This window comes from Coregonus lavaretus (assembly GCF_964263955.1).
Source record: "Coregonus lavaretus genome assembly, chromosome: 23".
NCBI lineage: Eukaryota > Metazoa > Chordata > Actinopteri > Salmoniformes > Salmonidae > Coregonus > Coregonus lavaretus.
In genome coordinates this window covers 34,117,287-34,135,406 of record NC_140010.1, presented here as the reverse complement: position 1 = coordinate 34,135,406, position 18,120 = coordinate 34,117,287, and the positions used below count along the sequence as shown (strand labels likewise).

Here is an 18,120-nt window from a genome sequence, read left to right as displayed (position 1 = left end):
AAAAGACACCTGGGAGCCAGACATCTTTCTGATTGAGAGGGGGTCAATACTTATTTCCCTCATTAAAACGCAAATCAATTTATAACATTTTTGACAAGAGTTTTTTCTGGATTTGTTTGTTGTTATTCTGTCTCTCACTGTTCAAACACATCAGTGTTCCCTAGCCGCAGGCAGAACAGTTGAAACTGGAGCAGCAGCACGACCAGGTGGATTGGGGACAGCCAGGAGTCATCAGGCCAGGTAGTCCTGATCCTAGGGCTCAGGTCCTCTGGGATAGAGGGAGAGAGAGAGAGAATTAGAGGGAGCATACTTAAATTCACACAGGACACCAGGTAAGACAGGAGAATTACACCAGATATAACAGACTGACGCCCCCCCCCCCCCCCCCCCCCCCGGCACATAGACTATTGCAGCATAGATACTGGACACTGAGACAGGGGTGGGTCGGGGGACACTGTTGCCCCATCCGCCGATACCCCCGGACAGGGCCAACCAGGCAGGATCTTCTTCTGTTACTGCAATGTGCCATACAACAGAGCTTCTGCTGTGGCAGGACAGTAAATAAATACCTGTATGAAAAATGCTAAGACTCAACTCTCCTTTCCTCGTACATACACTACATGACCAAAAGTATGTGGACACCTGCTCGCCGAACATCTAATTCCAAAACCATAGGCATTAATATGGAGTTGGTCCCCCTTTGCTGCTGTAACAGCCTCCACTCTTCTGGGAAGGCTTTCCACTAGATGTTGGAACATTGCTGCGGGGACTTGCTTCCATTCAGCCACAAGAGCATTAGTGAGGTCGGGCACTGATGTTTGGCATTTAGGCCTGGCTCGCAGTCGACGTTCCAAATCATCCCAAAAGTGTTTGATGGGGTTGAAGTCAGGTCTTTGTGCATGCCAGTCAAGTTCTTCCACACTGATCTTGACAAACCATTTCTGTATGGACCTCGCTTTGTACCAGATTCGTCCGTCAGACTGCCAGATGGTGAAGTGTGATTCATCACTCCAGAGAATGTGTTTCCACTGCTCCAGAGTCCAATGGCAGAGAGCTTTACACCACTCCAGCCAACGCTTGGCATTGCGCATGGTGATCTTAGGCTTGTGTGCGGCTGCTCAGCCATGGAAACCCATTTCATGAAGCTCCCAACAAACAGTTATTGTGCAGATGTTGCTTCCAGAGGCAGTTTGGAACTCGGTAGTGCGTGTTGCAACTGAGGACAGATTATTTTTATGCGCTCCACTTTTCCACTCGGCGGTCCTGTTCTGTGAGCTTGTGTGGCCTACCACTTCGCGGCTGAGTCGTTGTTGCTCCTAGACGTTGCTCGCAATAACAGCACTTACAGTTGACGGGGCAGCTCTAGCAGGGCAGAAATTTGCCCAACTGACTTGTTGGAAAAGTGGCATCCTATGACGGTGCCACATTGAAAGTCACTGAGCTCTTCAGTAAGGCCATTCTACTGCCAATGTTTGTCTATGGAGATTGCATGGCTGTGTGCTCGATTTTATACACCTGTCAGCAACGGGTGTGGCTGAAATAGCTGAATCCACTAATCTGAAGGGGTGTCCACATACTTTTGTATATATTGTGTATATGTCTATAATGTGATCACATCTTCAGTGCATAATAGTAATGGTAGTAGCCACCTCCATTAGTACCGCTGATTGATGGAGACAAAACATTGCCATATTCACATGAAATTATTTTACAACCCAATTTATCAATCGCCAACTTTCATTCATGATACTTCATGTACAAATACACAACTCATCATCAATCAAAGTGCTGATTTGAGCAACACTATCTTTCCCTTTCTTGTTTTTTTACTAGGTCAGCACACAAGTTGTGGTAACTTTCACAGCATCGAATGTTACAGAAAATCTTAACCATGACAACTGAGCAACACATGACCTTCTGCAGTGGTGTAGCATCATGTTTAAAGAGAACTTCACAACTCAAACCAAGAGAGGAACACTTATAGCTCTATGTGGTCAGAACATACAGAAGTATGGGTTATGTTTAGCAGAATGCAAGGATGAGGTTAGTGCTACAAACCACAACTTTCTGTGAGACACTAAAAGTAATGTTAACACAGAAGTGTGATCGTCAGACATGTGAGAAGGAAAAAACACATATGAAGATGGGTTTACTCAAACATTGAAATCACATATCTAGGTTCTAGCATTTAGTCATATACAGTGAGGGAAAAAAGTATTTGATCCCCTGCTGATTTTGTACGTTTGCCCACTGACAAAGAAATGATCAGTCTATAATTTTAATGGTAGGTTTATTTGAACAGTGAGAGACAGAATAACAACAACAAAATCCAGAAAGACGCATGTCAAAAATGTTATAAATTGATTTGCATTTTAATGAGGGAAATAAGTATTTGACCCCCTCTCAATCAGAAAGATTTCTGGCTCCCAGGTGTCTTTTATACAGGTAACGAGCAGAGATTAGGAGCACACTCTTAAAGGGAGTGCTCCTAATCTCAGTTTGTTACCTGTATAAAAGACACCTGTCCACAGAAGCAATCAATCAATCAGATTCCAAACTCTCCACCATGGCCAAGACCAAAGAGCTCTCCAAGGATGTCAGGGACAAGATTGTAGACCTACACAAGGCTGGAATGGGCTACAAGACCATCGCCAAGCAGCTTGGTGAGAAGGTGACAACAGTTGGTGCGATTATTCGCAAATGGAAGAAACACAAAATAACTGTCAATCTCCCTCGGCCTGGGGCTCCATGCAAGATCTCACCTCGTGGAGTTGCAATGATCATGAGAACGGTGAGGAATCAGCCCAGAACTACACGGGAGGATCTTGTCAATGATCTCAAGGCAGCTGGGACCATAGTTACCAAGAAAACAATTGGTAACACACTACGCCGTGAAGGACTGAAATCCTGCAGCGCCCACAAGGTCCCCCTGCTCAAGAAAGCACATATACAGGCCCGTCTGATGTTTTCCAATGAACATCTGAATGATTCAGAGGAGAACTGGGTGAAAGTGTTGTGGTCAGATGAGACCAAAATCGAGCTCTTTGGTATCAACTCAACTCGCCGTGTTTGGAGGAGGTGGAATGCTGCCTATGACCCCAAGAACACCATCCCCACCGTCAAACATGGAGGTGGAAATATTATGCTTTGGGGGTGTTTTTCTGCTAAGGGGACAGGACAACTTCACCGCATCAAAGGGACGATGGACGGGGCCATGTACCGTCAAATCTTGGGTGAGGACCTCCTTCCCTCAGCCAGGACATTGAAAATGGGTCGTGGATGGGTATTCCAGCATGACAATGACCCAACACATACAGCCAAGGCAACAAAGGAGTGTCTCAAGAAGAAGCACATTAAGGTCTTGGAGTGGCCTAGCCAGTCTCCAGACCTTAATCCCATAGAAAATCTGTGGAGGGAGCTGAAGGTTTGAGTTGCCAAACGTCAGCCTCGAAACCTTAATGACTTGGAGAAGATCTGCAAAGAGAAGTGGGACAAAATCCCTCCTGAGATGTGTGCAAACCTGGTGGCCAACTACAAGAAACGTCTGACCTCTGTGATTGCCAACAAGGGTTTTGCCACCAAGTACTAAGTCATGTTTTGCAGAGGGGTCAAATACTTATTTCCCTCATTAAAATGCAAATCAATTTATAACATTTTTTGACATGCGTTTTTCTGGATTTTGTTGTTATTCTGTCTCTCACTGTTCAAATAAACCTAGCATTAAAATTATAGACTGATCATGTCTTTGTCAGTGGGCAAACGTACAAAATCAGCAGGGGATCAAATGCTTTTTTCCCTCACTGTACCTGTTTGAAAAGGAAAGAGAGAGAATGCAGGACACTCAGGTGCCATTTTGTTAGTGAGGGTCCTGGCTACTATTATGACGTCTGCTTGTCTTGGGCTGGCTCTGAACAACACCCTGAACCTGTCCATGTCGTAGCGAAGGGCTGCCATGTGCATTATCTCCACCACACAACATGTCAGCCCAAAGGTCCTAGGCCACAGCAAGCTCTGTGTGACAAACAGGAATACACTCAAAGCCCATATATAAATAACAGTAAATATTCCCGAGTGTGCTTGTGCCAGGTTTCCAATAAAGTTTCAAATGATTTTGGGTGATTATCTTTGTGAGATGTTGAAGAGAGAGGGAAGTGACAAGATGTGGTCAGGTGCCATTTAATTCAAATGTTTTACTTTAAAAAGCTGATCAGCTATTTTAGAAAAGGAAACATTCACATTATGATGGAAGGGGGCCCTCTCTCAATATGGTACACTATTTCACAGTTGTAACACTACAATAGTGCAATGATTACTCTTGTGGGGTAAGTTTCACTAGAGGAGTTCTTACCCTGCGTGCCCATTTAACTAGGTCATCTAGCTTGGTAATGACGTACTCCACTTTGCTGCTTGGCGCTGCTGACACCAAGGCCTTGGGTGGCAAAGCAGTGCTCTTCTCCCTGACCAGAACCAAGGGACCTTACGTAAGGGGATTACAGCTCTATGTACAATAGGCAGTGAGTGTGTTTACTAAAAATGTAGTGCACTTGAAACCAGTTTTGTTAATCCTACCTGCTTTGTTGTTGTAAAACCTACAGGTGACCCCTGCATGCTGAACTGGGTCTGAGGAAATAGACACACTATCAGTCTCTGCTCATCCTAACAACCTATTAAGAAGAATATGGAATATGTTTAGTTGTGTTTTTACAATTCTATTTACATATGTGTATGTTTTTGCCTACTTACCCAAGTTACATAAGAGTTGGCCTAGATCTTTTACTAGTGCTCCCAGTTGCTGCTGTTTCAACGCATGTGCAGCTTCAACTGATTTGTAAATCATCTGCACCAACTGCTAGTCAAGCAGAGCAAGGGCTACCAGTGCAGTGCCTTTGTAAATCAGATATCTAGCTGCACATACTTCTCTATTCCCTTAGTGACCCAAATGACTCAAAACCCCATGCCTACAACACTGCATTTTTCACATAACATTAAATGAGTATGTTAGGCTATGGAATGCAGACTTTGTTTAGACAATATTGCTGATACTAGATAATGCCCTAACTAAAGGCACATGAACTAATGATCCTAGCACAAGTTATGCTAAACATGTAATGAATAAGACACCCTTTAATTGTAACAAATTGACACATCAGTCTGGTTTGTATTCAATGTCCATCTTCATTACACTTTAGTCACACATATTTCCAAACTTTAACAAATGTTTCCATTTATAATGAAAAGATGGATCCAAAGCAGAGCACAAGGAATGTATATAATACCTAAGGTAGTAAAAGCTAATTTCCTTCAGAGTCTAGGTACAAAACACGTTTATAAACAGAAATATAAAAAGAATCACGAATGACAGAGTTCAAAATCTAAAATAATTTTGGTCCTCTTATCAATCATCAGTGAATCCATTAAAACATTATACAATGAAGAAAACTGACAAAATGAATCCAGTATCCAGCTTGAAATGTTGAAAGCCTGAATGTTTTTTCAAGACTCTAATCCAAAGAAAACAATCTTGGCTCCAGTTGTTCTGATTATGCAAGCGAAATAAATATTTCCTTCTAAGAAATGATATGGTCAGTACTCAGCATACATAAAAAGTTAACAGAATGGGCGATTAATGAGACAGTGGTTTGTTCACAAACACATTTTATTTTCTCGTTCTCAACAGATCATCTTGTTGTCTTTTGTATTACCAAGTAAAAATAATGAATGGATACAAACAGTTATAACAAATTCACATTATTATTCACATCAATTAAGGTAATTTAAATGTATATAGTTTACATTAACAATATGACTTTTAGGCATATATATACAAGGATGGGTAAATGCCAACTATGGAACAATCCATTTTTTAACTGATAACTTTTTTTATCAACATTCCAATGAAAGTTTAAGATCTTTCTTTTTCCATCTCGAAACAGATTATTTTTAATCATTGAATCCTATCTTAGATGGATTCCAGGCAATATTTGTAAATCAAATCCTTTGCATAAATGCCATCCCTTTAAATCTACCTAATTACATTAGTTGTAGAGGGGGAAACTGGCAAGGGGGCTTTGGCACTTTACCAAATTCCCTGCGAGAAAAAAAGCTAATCACAGCTCAGACACAAGTACTGGCTTTAGCAGTTATACTTTAAAAACACATAAGTATAGCCATTTCAACAGGAATATAAAAACCTATTAATATATAGCACATGTGAGATATGTGTACATTGGTCCTAACCAGCACTTAATGAGAACAAGAGGGCACTATTGTCCAATCCCAGAAGGAGATCACCCAAAAGGTAGAAAATCCTATGTAACTAATAACTTTGAAAACATCTTCCTTGAGGTTTCTTCTATTTTCAACAAGCACAACCCCCCCTTTTAATAATCCGTCCCCTCTTCTTGGTACACCGGCACCGTGTCATCTCTGTATTCTTGGTAACCCTCGTCTTGGTAGTCGGCGACATATTCGGCCCCGGCCCCATTCTGCTCCTCCTCGTTCTTGGGGCAGTACTTGGTGTCGTAGATCTGACGACCCAGGCCAAAGTTCTGCCCGCTCTGGTTGGCGCCTGCGTTGGAGCCCATCTGCAGCGACATGGTGCTATTGTCACACTTGTCTGTGCCCAGCTTCTGGTCATAGATTGCACGGCGGGTTCCTGGCGCTGTCATGCCAGCCTGAAGAGTAGAGGAAGGGAAAGAGGAATTAGTTAGCAGTGAATTAAAATATTTGTACTCCTCTGAATAAACAAGAATACATTAGTAATGGCCAAAGTCTGCTGACGCAGTTAGTTCCCCCATTGACAATATTGATACCTTGATTCAGTTTTAAGACATGGTGAGGTGATTGAGTGAGAACTTGAATTTCCTTTTCTACACATGGACTTTTACCTGACTGGCCCCTTTGTTGGTGCCCATTTGCAGACTGATGGTGGAGTTGTCCATGGGGGGCAGGATGTGAGCCTTGGGGTCGTAGAGGTGCCTCCTGGTGCCGTATGCGTTCATGCCCGCCTGGCTGGCACACTTATTCGTCCCCATCTGCAGAAAGAGACAGATATCAGTTATAAAAGGGAAAACAGCAAAGAATGAGTAGAAAATTACAACCCCCCCTTAGATGGAGAGACTTTCAGACAGACAGCTAATCCCTTTGAGTAGATACCATCAAATCAACAATATTATTCTTGGCTGAAATATAAATTATGCCAAAGGGCTTATAAATGTTAGGAATCATTGATGTAATCCTACATGCAACCCTTCAATAGGAAATATCCAAACTACATAGAAGTTAGGCCAAGATGCAATGAAATATGAGTTTCATAAAAACAATAGCATGGATGCCAGTCTGTCTCTGGATTAGCCTGTTATATTGCTGACTTGTAACGTCATACTACTGCTATTTTGTTTGGTAAGATGGCAACTACAGAGCTGGCAACTGCAAAAAGAACAACATGCTCCTCAGTGGTATCACTGTCAACGCATTCCCTTATACATAGCCGCGGGAAGTAGGAGTGTTGCAGCACCCCCTGATAAATCAGAATACATTTTGAAAAATGCACTGGGCCTTTATTACTCCTGTATGAGCGGACCAAAACACCAGCGCGGGGAGAGAAAAACATCTCTCAGCAACCCCTCCCCGTTGACAAAACAATTCTCAGCAGCAGCAGCAACCCCCACCCCCCCCCCCCCCCCCAGACGTAAATATCTTCCCGTGACCATGCCCTCAAACCTGCAGTCCGATGACACACTGTCCGGCCTTCATCTTCTCCTCGTCGAATAGCCTCTCCTGTTTGTCTGCATACTTCACCCCAATGTCCACTCGGGACTGGCAGCCCTTGGTCTTGGCCTGCAGGGGAAAGTGTACAGAAATCACGACACTGTTGGATGCCTCAAGATATTACTGGACACAATATTAGGGGCTTGTTGTATTTGGATCCCACTTCCTACACCATATGTTGATAAAGACGGGACACCATTTGTCACGGTTTCGGCCGAGGCTGCCTCTCTTCCTTGCTCGGGCAGGCTTCGGCGTTCGTCGTCTCCGGAATACTAGCTGCCACCGTTGCATGTTTCTATGTTCGTTTGCTTTTGTCTGATTGTTGTTACACCTGTTATCGTTTAGTGTAATTAGTGTCCTATAAGTTCTCGTTGTGTTTGTCTAGTGTTGTGTGTGATTGTTTTCACTGTCGTGCGCTTAGCTTTTGTATGTACAGTTTGCTCGGTTGAGCTGCTCTCCATTCTGTGTTTTTGGAGTAGTTTGTCGCACGTATTTTGTGCGCCCGCTTTATTTCGCCTGTGTGCGGAGTTTCTCGCCTCAGGGCATTTGGTTTCGTGCTGTGTTTTGTTGCCAAACTACTAAAGTCTTTTGGACTTACTTTGTGCGTCCTGCGCCTGATTCCACCACCACACCCACCTACAGCTACACTGACAGAATCACACACCATACTCGATGGAGTCAGCAGGAGCCGCAGCAGCACAGGCGACGTTGGAGGACAGGATCCGCGAACAAAATGACCAGATCCTGCGGATGGGGTCCGCACTGCAGGAGGTGATCACCACCATCCGAGGCTGGGAGACCCGAGGGACTCCTCCACCGCCATCCTCCCTGCCCGCACCATCGGCAGGTCAGCCCATTCCCGCTCCGGAACCCAGAGGAGTTCGGCTCTCGCTCCCGAGGGCCTACGATGGGACCGCGGCCGGGTGTCAGGGATTCCTTCTCCAGGTGGAGCTTTACCTGGCCACCGTGCACCCGGCGCCCTCGGGACACGAGAGCGTGTCCGCCCTGATCTCCTGCCTTTCCGGGAAGGCGTTGGAATGGGCCAACGCAGAGTGGAGGAGAATCGACGCGAACACCATCACCTACGACGAGTTCTCCCGCCGCTTCAGGGCGGTGTTTGACCATCCCCCGGAGGGGAAAGCGGCGGGGGAGCGTCTGGTCTGCCTCCGGCAGGGGAAGAGGAGTGCCCAGGAGTTCGCCTTGGAATTCCGTACTCTAGCGGCGGATGCAGGGTGGAATGAGCGGGCTCTCATCGATCACTACCGATGTAGTCTACGAGAGGACGTCCGTAGGGAGCTGGCCTGTAGGGACACCAGCCTCTCGTTCGACCAGTTGGTCGACATGTCCATCAGGCTGGATACCCTGCTAGCTACCCGCGGACGTCCCGAGGGGGGTCCGTCCATTTCACCCTCCAGTGCCTCCGAGCCGTGCCCCATGGAGCTCGGGGGCGCTGGCGCTAGAGAGAGGAGGGGTCGGCTTACGAGGGGGTCCATCTCCTGCACCAACTGTGGTCGGGGAGGACACACCGCGGCTAGGTGCTGGGGATGGCCTCCTAGGGGAGAGGACGACAGGTCCCGCACTGGGGAGTCCTTCCAGGTGAGTAGGCGCCCCACTCACCCAGAGCTCTCTGTTGCACATTTCTGTATACCTGTGCGTTTTCCACAGGTAGCACCTCATTCCCAGCATAAGGCGCTGGTAGATTCAGGCGCGGCTGGGAATTTTGTTGATAAGAAGTTTTGCTTAGCCTTAGGGATTCCCCTTCTCCCAGTTGACGTTCCCTTCCCCGTTCATGCCCTAGATAGCCGTCCGTTGGGTGCGGGCTTGATCAGGGAGGTCACTGCGCCACTTAGGATGTGTGCGCAGGGGGGTCATCAGGAGATGATCCAGCTATTTCTGATCGACTCGCCTGCGTATCCGGTGGTGCTGGGCATGCCCTGGTTGAGTACCCATAACCCATCTATTTCGTGGCAGGAGAGGGCTCTGATGGAGTGGTCTGCCCAGTGTGTGGGTCGATGTTTAGGCGTTTCCGTAGGGGCTACCTCGGTGGAGAGTCCAAACCAGGTGCCCGCATTGCACGTTCCCCCTGAGTATGGGGATTTGGCTATTGTGTTCAGTAAGTCGAGGGCGACGCAGTTGCCTCCCCATAGGCAGGGAGATTGTGCGATAGACCTCCAGGCAGGAGCTGCGCTCCCACGGAGCCATGTGTATCCTCTGTCTCAGGAGGAGAAGAGAGCTATGGAGACGTACATAGACGAATCTCTGAGACAAGGATACATACGGCCCTCCACTTCCCCTGCGTCCTCGAGTTTCTTTTTTGTGAAGAAAAAGGATGGAGGATTACGCCCGTGCATTGATTACCGTGGTCTCAATCAGATCACGGTGAAGTACAGTTATCCACTCCCGCTGATTGCGACCATGACGGAGTCATTGCACGGGGCGCGTTTCTTCACTAAATTAGATCTCAGGAGCGCGTACAACTTGGTGCGCATTAGGGGGGGCGATGAATGGAAGACAGCCTTTAGTACCACCTCGGGCCATTACGAGTATCTTGTCATGCCATACGGGTTGATGAACGCTCCTTCAGTTTTCCAATCCTTCGTGGATGAGATCTTCAGGGACATGCAGGGGCAGGGGGTGGTCGTGTACATCGATGACATTCTCGTGTACTCGCCTACCCGAGTCGAGCATGTGGCCCTGGTGCGCCGAGTGTTGCGGAGACTGTTGGAGCACGACCTGTATGTCAAGGCAGAGAAGTGTCTGTTCTTCCAGGAGTCGGTCTCCTTTTTGGGTTATCAGTTGTCTGCGTCAGGGGTGAAGATGGAGGTAGACCGGGTGTCAGCCGTGCGTAATTGGCAAACGCCAACCACTGTGAAGGAGGTGCAGCAGTTTTTGGGGTTTGCGAATTATTACCGGAGGTTTATCCGGGGTTTTGGACAGGTGGCAGCTCCCATAACGTCTCTTTTGAAGGGGGGTCCGGTGCGTCTGCAGTGGTCAGCCGAGGCGGACAGGGCGTTTGGGAGGCTGAAGAACCTGTTTACCTCGGCTCCGGTGCTGGCGCATCCGGATCCCTCTTTGCCATTTCAGGTAGAGGTGGACGCGTCAGAGGCCGGTATAGGAGCCGTGCTGTCGCAACGGTCCGGCGCGCCACCTAAACTCTGGATCTATTGGGCTCACACGTCACCCTCCTCTGGACACCCTGGTATCGGCCGGACAGTGCACTGTCTTAGTGCCAAGTACTGGTGGCCCACGTTGGCGAGGGATGTGAGGGTTTATGTTTCCTCCTGCTCGGTGTGCGCCCAGTGTAAGGCGCCTAGACATCTGCCTAGGGGTAAGTTACTACCCCTGCCCGTTCCACAACGACCATGGTCTCACCTCTCGGTGGATTTCCTCACTGACCTTCCTCCTTCACAGGGGAATACCACTATACTGGTCGTTGTGGACCGGTTTTCTAAGGCCTGTCGTTTGCTCCCTATGCCGGGCCTTCCTACTGCCCTGCAAACCGCCGAAGCACTATTCACCCATGTGTTCCGGCACTACGGGGTACCCGAGGATATTGTGTCTGATCGAGGTCCCCAATTTACCTCCAGAGTCTGGAGAGCTTTTATGGAGCGGTTGGGGGTCTCGGTGAGCCTCACCTCGGGTTACCACCCGGAGAGTAATGGGCAGGTGGAACGCGTGAACCAGGATGTGGGTAGGTTTCTTAGAACATACTGCCAGGACCGGCCGGAGGAGTGGGCAAGGTACGTTCCCTGGGCCGAAATGGCCCAGAATTCCCTACGCCATTCCTCCACTAACCTAACCCCTTTCCAATGTGTGTTAGGTTACCAGCCGGTTCTGGCACCTTGGCAGCAGAGCCAGATCGAGGCTCCTGCGGTGGATGAGTGGGCGCGGCGCTCGGAGGAGACATGGAACGCTGCACACGTCCACCTGCAGCGGGCCCACCGTCGTCATAAGGCGAGCGCCGATCTCCACCGCAGTGAGGGACCGGTGTACGCACCTGGTGATCGAGTCTGGCTCTCTACCAGAGACCTGCCCCTCCGCCTGCCCTGTCGGAAACTGGGTCGGCGGTTTGTAGGGCCATTTAAAGTCCTGAGAAGGTTGAACGAGGTGTGTTACAAATTACAACTACCTGTTGAGTATAAAAGTATTAACCCCTCGTTCCATGTGTCTCTTCTCAGGCCGGTGGTAGCTGGCCCAATCCAAGAAAGTGAGATCAGGGAGACTCCTCCGCCCCCATTGGACATCGAGGGGGCACCGGCGTACTCCGTGCGGTCCATCTTGGATTCGAGACGTCGGATGGGGGGTCTCCAATATCTAGTGGAGTGGGAGGGGTACGGCCCGGAGGAACGGTGCTGGGTGCCGAGGAGAAACATTTTGGACCCGTCTCTCCTGACGGAATTCCATCGTGGGCACCCGACGCACCCTGCTCCGCGTCCTCCTGGTCGTCCCCGAGGCCGGAGTCGGCGCACGTCTGGAGCCGCGCGTCAAGGGGGGGGTACTGTCACGGTTTCGGCCGAGGCTGCCTCTCTTCCTTGCTCGAGCAGGCTTCGGCGTTCGTCGTCTCCGGAATACTAGCTGCCACCGTTGCATGTTTCTATGTTCGTTTGCTTTTGTCTGATTGTTGTTACACCTGTTATCGTTTAGTGTAATTAGTGTCCTATAAGTTCTTGTTGTGTTTGTCTAGTGTTGTGTGTGATTGTTTTCACTGTCGTGCGCTTAGCTTTTGTATGTACAGTTTGCTCGGTTGAGCTGCTCTCCATTCTGTGTTTTTGGAGTAGTTTGTCGCACGTATTTTGTGCGCCCGCTTTATTTCGCCTGTGTGCGGAGTTTCTCGCCTCAGGGCATTTGGTTTCGTGCTGTGTTTTGTTGCCAAACTACTAAAGTCTTTTGGACTTACTTTGTGCGTCCTGCGCCTGATTCCACCACCACACCCACCTACAGCTACACTGACACCATTATGTTAGCTTCAGGAACATCTTTATGAAGATAAAACCATGTTGTTGTACAGAGCATTACTGCAAGGTCAGCCATTTAATCTGTACAATATTAAATGATTCATGCAAGTGGAAATTACAGAAGCTTCAGCTAAGATAAAATAAAATACAGAAGTTGCTATTCTCATGAGGGATGCAAGCATAAAAATGAGTTCTTAATACTGAAAGTCTTACCATGCCAGCCAGAGACAGCAGTGTGCTCTGGACCTGGGTCATGTTCCCGTTCTCAAACAGGTCGTTGGCCTCAAAGATATCATGGGGCTTCAGGCCGTACGTTTGGATGGATTTGATGAAATTGGTGATGTTCTCCAGCTAGAACCAGAAAAGTGCATAAGAAGACAAGATGAGTAAAGAGCTTCTCAATAATTGCATTAAGGTTGATTTTGGGAAGTCATAGCCATAAGTGGTTATCATAGCAAAGAATTAAGCAATTTAGCTAAAAGGATATCTCTTGCACACCGAGTTCTCACTATATTTCACATTATAAACTGGGTGGTTCGCGCCCTGAATGCTGATTGGCGGACAGACGAGGTATATCAGGCCGTATACCATGGGTATGAATTTATTTTTATTTTTACTGCTCTAATTACGTTGGTAACCAGTTTATAATAGCAATAAGGCACTTCGGGGGTTTGTGGTATATGGCCAATATACCACGGCTAAGGGCTGTATACAGGCACTCCGCATTGCGTCGTGATTAAGAACAGCCCTTAGCTGTGGTATATTGGCCATATACCACACCCCCTCGGGCCTTACTGCTTAATTCTAACCCATGTTCTACTTCAGTACACTCTCTGGTCCAGAGAAAGTTGCACCTCTAATAATAATCTACCTCTGCTTTTACGTTAGTAAAAAAACAGGCTTGGTCAGCACAACAGCTCAGATGTATTCCATAACTGTAAAACCACCTGGTAAAGTACAGTACACGTCTGTTGATGTACTGGCATGTCTTATGTAGAGAGAGCAATCCAAGCTGCTCACCTGATGCCAATTCATGGTGGACGAGTTGATTTTTTTCACAGAGCCAGGTTGAAGTTTGTTGATCAGTCTGGAGGAGGAAGAGAGAGTTTGCTGACTTAGACCGCAGTACCTCATAGGCAACAGAAGGAATCAGAGGAAAAAATTGTCTGTCGAGCATAATCATTACTGAATACAGTACAGTAAAACCAACAACTATGAGGACAGTCAGGACATATGCAATGGATTGTATCATTTTATTTATTACGTTGTAGCTAGCTGAATGTTTATGATTGATGTTGTCTTTGGTTACATGCATTGGCTGAGCAATAAAATGTGGATCAATAAAGCCTTGTCTTACACATTATGATTAGGGTGACATTATAAATAGGATGATGATGGATGCTGGCCCTATTTATAAGCTTACTCGCACAGGATGACACCATTTTTCAGGCCTTTCTGGAAGTCCTCCCCGATAACACATCCTGTCACATCCCCGATCCAGACTCTTAGCTCCTCCTCTCTCTGAGGGTCATACTTTCCAGCAATCTGGAGAGGGGGGAAAGGTCAAAAGTTCATTATAGGAAGACTTTAAGCTTCACCTAGCATCTTGGAAAAGGTTGGCACAACCAAAACACCAACAAACGATGTGTAGGTGTCACGACTTCCGCCGAGGCTGCCTCCCCTCCTTGTTCGGGCAGGCTTCGCTTACTAGCCACTGCCGCTCCATATATCATAATTCCATTTGTCTTGTTTTGTTAATTACACACACCTGGTTCATATCCCCTCATTAGTCCATGTATAAGTGTTCCCTCTGCCCCCCTTGTCCTTGTGCGTGATTGTTTGTTCGTGAGAGTAGTGTAGCTCGGTGGAGCTACTCGTACCTTGTTATTGCCGGGGTAGATATTTCCCCTGTGCCTGTTATTGTTGGAGCTACCGTTACCTTGTATTGCCAGGGTAGATTTTCCCCTGTGCCTGTTTCGTTTGTCGCTATCCAGCGATATTTGTGTACGACGGAATAAACTCTGCATTCGGTGATTACCCTCCTGCGCCTGACTCCTTCTATCACACTCATCACAGTAGGTAACATGTGGGTTACACTTTATTTAACATTACTGTTTCCATTGGTATTTACGAGAAAACTATGTGCAATGCGTACTTCAAATAATGATACACAATTGGTGGCCAGTGGTGCTTGTTTGGTCTGGGTTAACCAAAACTAATTGAATAACACTTAAATACCTCACATTGCATCAATGGCAGGAAATACCAGAGCTCATGGACATCATTCATTAGTATGAGAAGAAACCAAAAGCTTTACATCCACTTGGCTACCAGTACATTGTGTTCTGAGGGCCAATGGTAAACTGGAGGAATGGGACCCCTCAGACAGAGACTATAATGCATGTACACAGTGTATGAAACATTAAGAACACCTGCTCTTTTCATGACATAGACTGACCAGGTGAATCCAGGTGAAAGCTATGATCCATTATTGATGTCACTTATTAAATCCAGTTCAATCAATGTAGATGAAGGACATGAGACAGGTTAAAGAATGATTTTAAAGCCTTGAGACAATTGAGACATGGATTGGTATGTGTGCCATTCAGTGGGTGAATGGGCAAGACAAAATATTTAAGTGCCTTTGAACGGGGTATGGTAGTAGGTGCCAGGTGCAACAGATTGTGTCAAGAACTGCAACGCTACTTGGTTTTTCACACTCAACAGTCTCCCGTGTGTATCAAGAATGGTCCACCACCCAAAGCACATCCAGCCAACTTGACACAACTGTGGGAAGCATTGGAGTCAACATGGGCCAGAATCCCTGTGGAACGCTTTCGACACCTTGTAGAGTCCATGCCCCGACAAATTGAGGCTGTTCTGAGGATTATGGTAGCAGTGTGGGGACTTGAGTATTCTTTTGTACAACATACCTTGGAACATGATGGGTGAAGTTTGTTTTGTTTATGAAAGATAAAGGAGAAAATTGTATTATGTTAGTCTTCTCCATTGACATAAGTAAAGAACCAGGTTGGGGCCCTTTGCAGAGTTTCAATTCCACTTCTCCTATTACACTGTGTAACACAAGATTAGGCCTACACAATAAAAAAAGAAATAAGGACAGGAACACAAAGGACACTCCAATTCTTTTTGTTGTTGTTTTTTACAGTACATGTGTGATAGAACAGTTCTATTTGGCTTGAGGGTAAGTAGGTTAACTCATGGTTGTGTTATTGGCATGGTCATTGATGTTCTGGATGGAGGACACAGGCACTGTCTCCTGTTAAGGTTAACTTTTGAATTAGAACATATTTCTATTTGGAGACTATTTGGACTGTTTTGTGGAGTCATTATGTCGGCGCAGTGCGCACTACAATTGCCGTTCACCAAGGCCCCAATCGACCGCAGCGCAGGATGCAGGAGTTGCTATCACTATAGGACAGTGTGACCTCTGGATGCGTGACATCAAACTCAGGGACATGGATGAATGAAAGACCTACAACTCTATAGAGTACTGACCAGTTTCACTATGTAGGCTAATGGGATCGCATATTTCAACTTGCCACAAGGACATTTCCATTGCCAATATCATGGGCAACGCCCATGCTTTAAGCGCTTCCCAAAACTAAACAAACTTAAAGATTAGTGTATTATCATTCTGTCATCTTAATGAACACTATTATCAGAAGTATATGCATAGTGCAGAGCTGGTAAAACTTTTGTAATCCTTTGTAAAAGACCTGCGCTTTATTTAGGTAATTCCAAAAAGATTGCCCGTTCCACGTCAATACCTTTTCACTCAGCAAATCATACCCCATGTAGCCTAAAAGACCTAGACATCCACATTCTATAATATACTTCACTATATCAGTATAATAACATAAGGCAAGTGATTCATTCGCACTTAACGCCATTCCGTGAACACTTACCTTGCTTTTGACTTCCGCAGAAAACCCATAGGCAGGACCTCTGTTAAATGACGAGCCAGACATGATTATAAACGAGTACTTTGTTTTTCGTATGGATACTTTTGTATCAGTTTCTTTGTGCAAGGACTTTTATTTTCGTTTCTCTTCCAGTTAACTCCGGAGTGAACTAAATACTTCCTTTAATTTGTCTGCAACCAATAAAAACGCTTACACGAATTTGTACGCTTCGTTTATCGATTTTAGGTTGCACCTTTCCCTTTCTCTAGATTGTGATTGACATCAAAAAGTCCTTATATGAAAGGAAAGTTCCAAATTCCTGAATGGTGGGAGTATCCTTTTGTCCCACCCAGCGTGCCAAGACGCGAAGTAGTCTTGAGTCTCTGTCGGAAAAAGTTTGAGGAACTACCAAAGTACGAGCTACTGAATGACGTAATACTACTATTCTTGAGCCAAATTTGAGAGTGTAAAGGACCCCCTTTGCTCATTCAAGGGGTTTGACCCTTTTTGGAATACTGAAAATGTTAATAGAGTTATGAGAACATGGTTAAAAATGAGAACATGGTTAAAAATATCCATTAGAGCATCAAACAATTAACAGAATAGTCATGACTCGCGTTATTACATTGTTATAAACCACAGTTAGTTGTCTAAAATAAAATCATAAAAATACAGATGAAAAAAGAGCAACATCAATTCATTTTCAAGTGTCCATTTGTATCACTTCAGTGACAGTTTGTGTGGTTGTCAATTCAATTGAAATGGCATACTGAACACATTTGGCTATTTACCCACAACTTTTTCGGACACCCTTAAGGTATGTACATACCGGTAGCGTTTCGTTTGCCAGCCGAGAGTACTTGGCACCTCTGAACAAAACACAATCTCACAAATATGTACAACATGTATTTCAGTAGATTTCGTGCGATTTTTTGTGTCTTAATTCGTGTGAAAATACATTTTTGTGCAACTTAATTATGCCAATACTTTTTCTATGCTTGTTTTCTTTTAATACTTTGGGATACTGGTGCAGTTGTAGTCAGAACGGCCATTTTTTCGTGTAGGCATCAGTAGGCCTACACGATTTTCTTCATAACGCATTTCATATTTCGTGGAGCCTACATTACACAATTTTCTTTATAATGCATTTAATACAAGGCTCCACTTTTTCGTGTACATTACACAATTTCTTTCATAATGCATTATATACAAGGCTTTGTCGAATTTTATGAGGGTTGCCAGATTGGAGAAAAAAATACGTATAGATATAGATGAAGGTATTTGATTGTGGAATGGGGATACATTTTTATGATGGGAAATTATAATACACACAAGCACACAAACACACATATACACACACTGACTTTTGTATGAATTATTTTTTATAAAATATTTGTATCTAGTTGTCATGTATTTATTATCTTTAACTGGTTAAATGTTTGTAGTTTGCATGTTTCAGTAATGATTAA

The 18,120-nt window shown here is 45.7% G+C and overlaps 1 protein-coding gene across 2 annotated transcripts; it reads right to left on the bottom strand.

Annotated features, from left to right (window-relative positions):
• Nucleotides 1-5,155: 5,155 nt before the first annotated feature.
• cnn2 (calponin 2) lies at nt 5,156-17,091 on the bottom strand. Of its 2 annotated transcripts, none has more exons than XM_084139182.1 (7): nt 16,655-17,091; nt 14,149-14,270; nt 13,746-13,812; nt 12,939-13,076; nt 7,723-7,839; nt 6,888-7,034; nt 5,156-6,674 (listed from the first exon to the last, which is right to left on the bottom strand). In XM_084139182.1, the coding sequence occupies exons 1-7, from the start codon at nt 16,715-16,717 to the stop codon at nt 6,381-6,383; spliced, it is 948 nt and encodes a 315-aa protein (XP_083995308.1). In that variant the 5' UTR covers nt 16,718-17,091; the 3' UTR covers nt 5,156-6,380. The 2 variants fall into 2 exon arrangements, with proteins under 2 accessions (XP_083995308.1, XP_083995307.1); XM_084139181.1 differs by having other exon boundaries at nt 13,746-13,854; nt 16,655-17,035.
• Nucleotides 17,092-18,120: the final 1,029 nt, after the last annotated feature.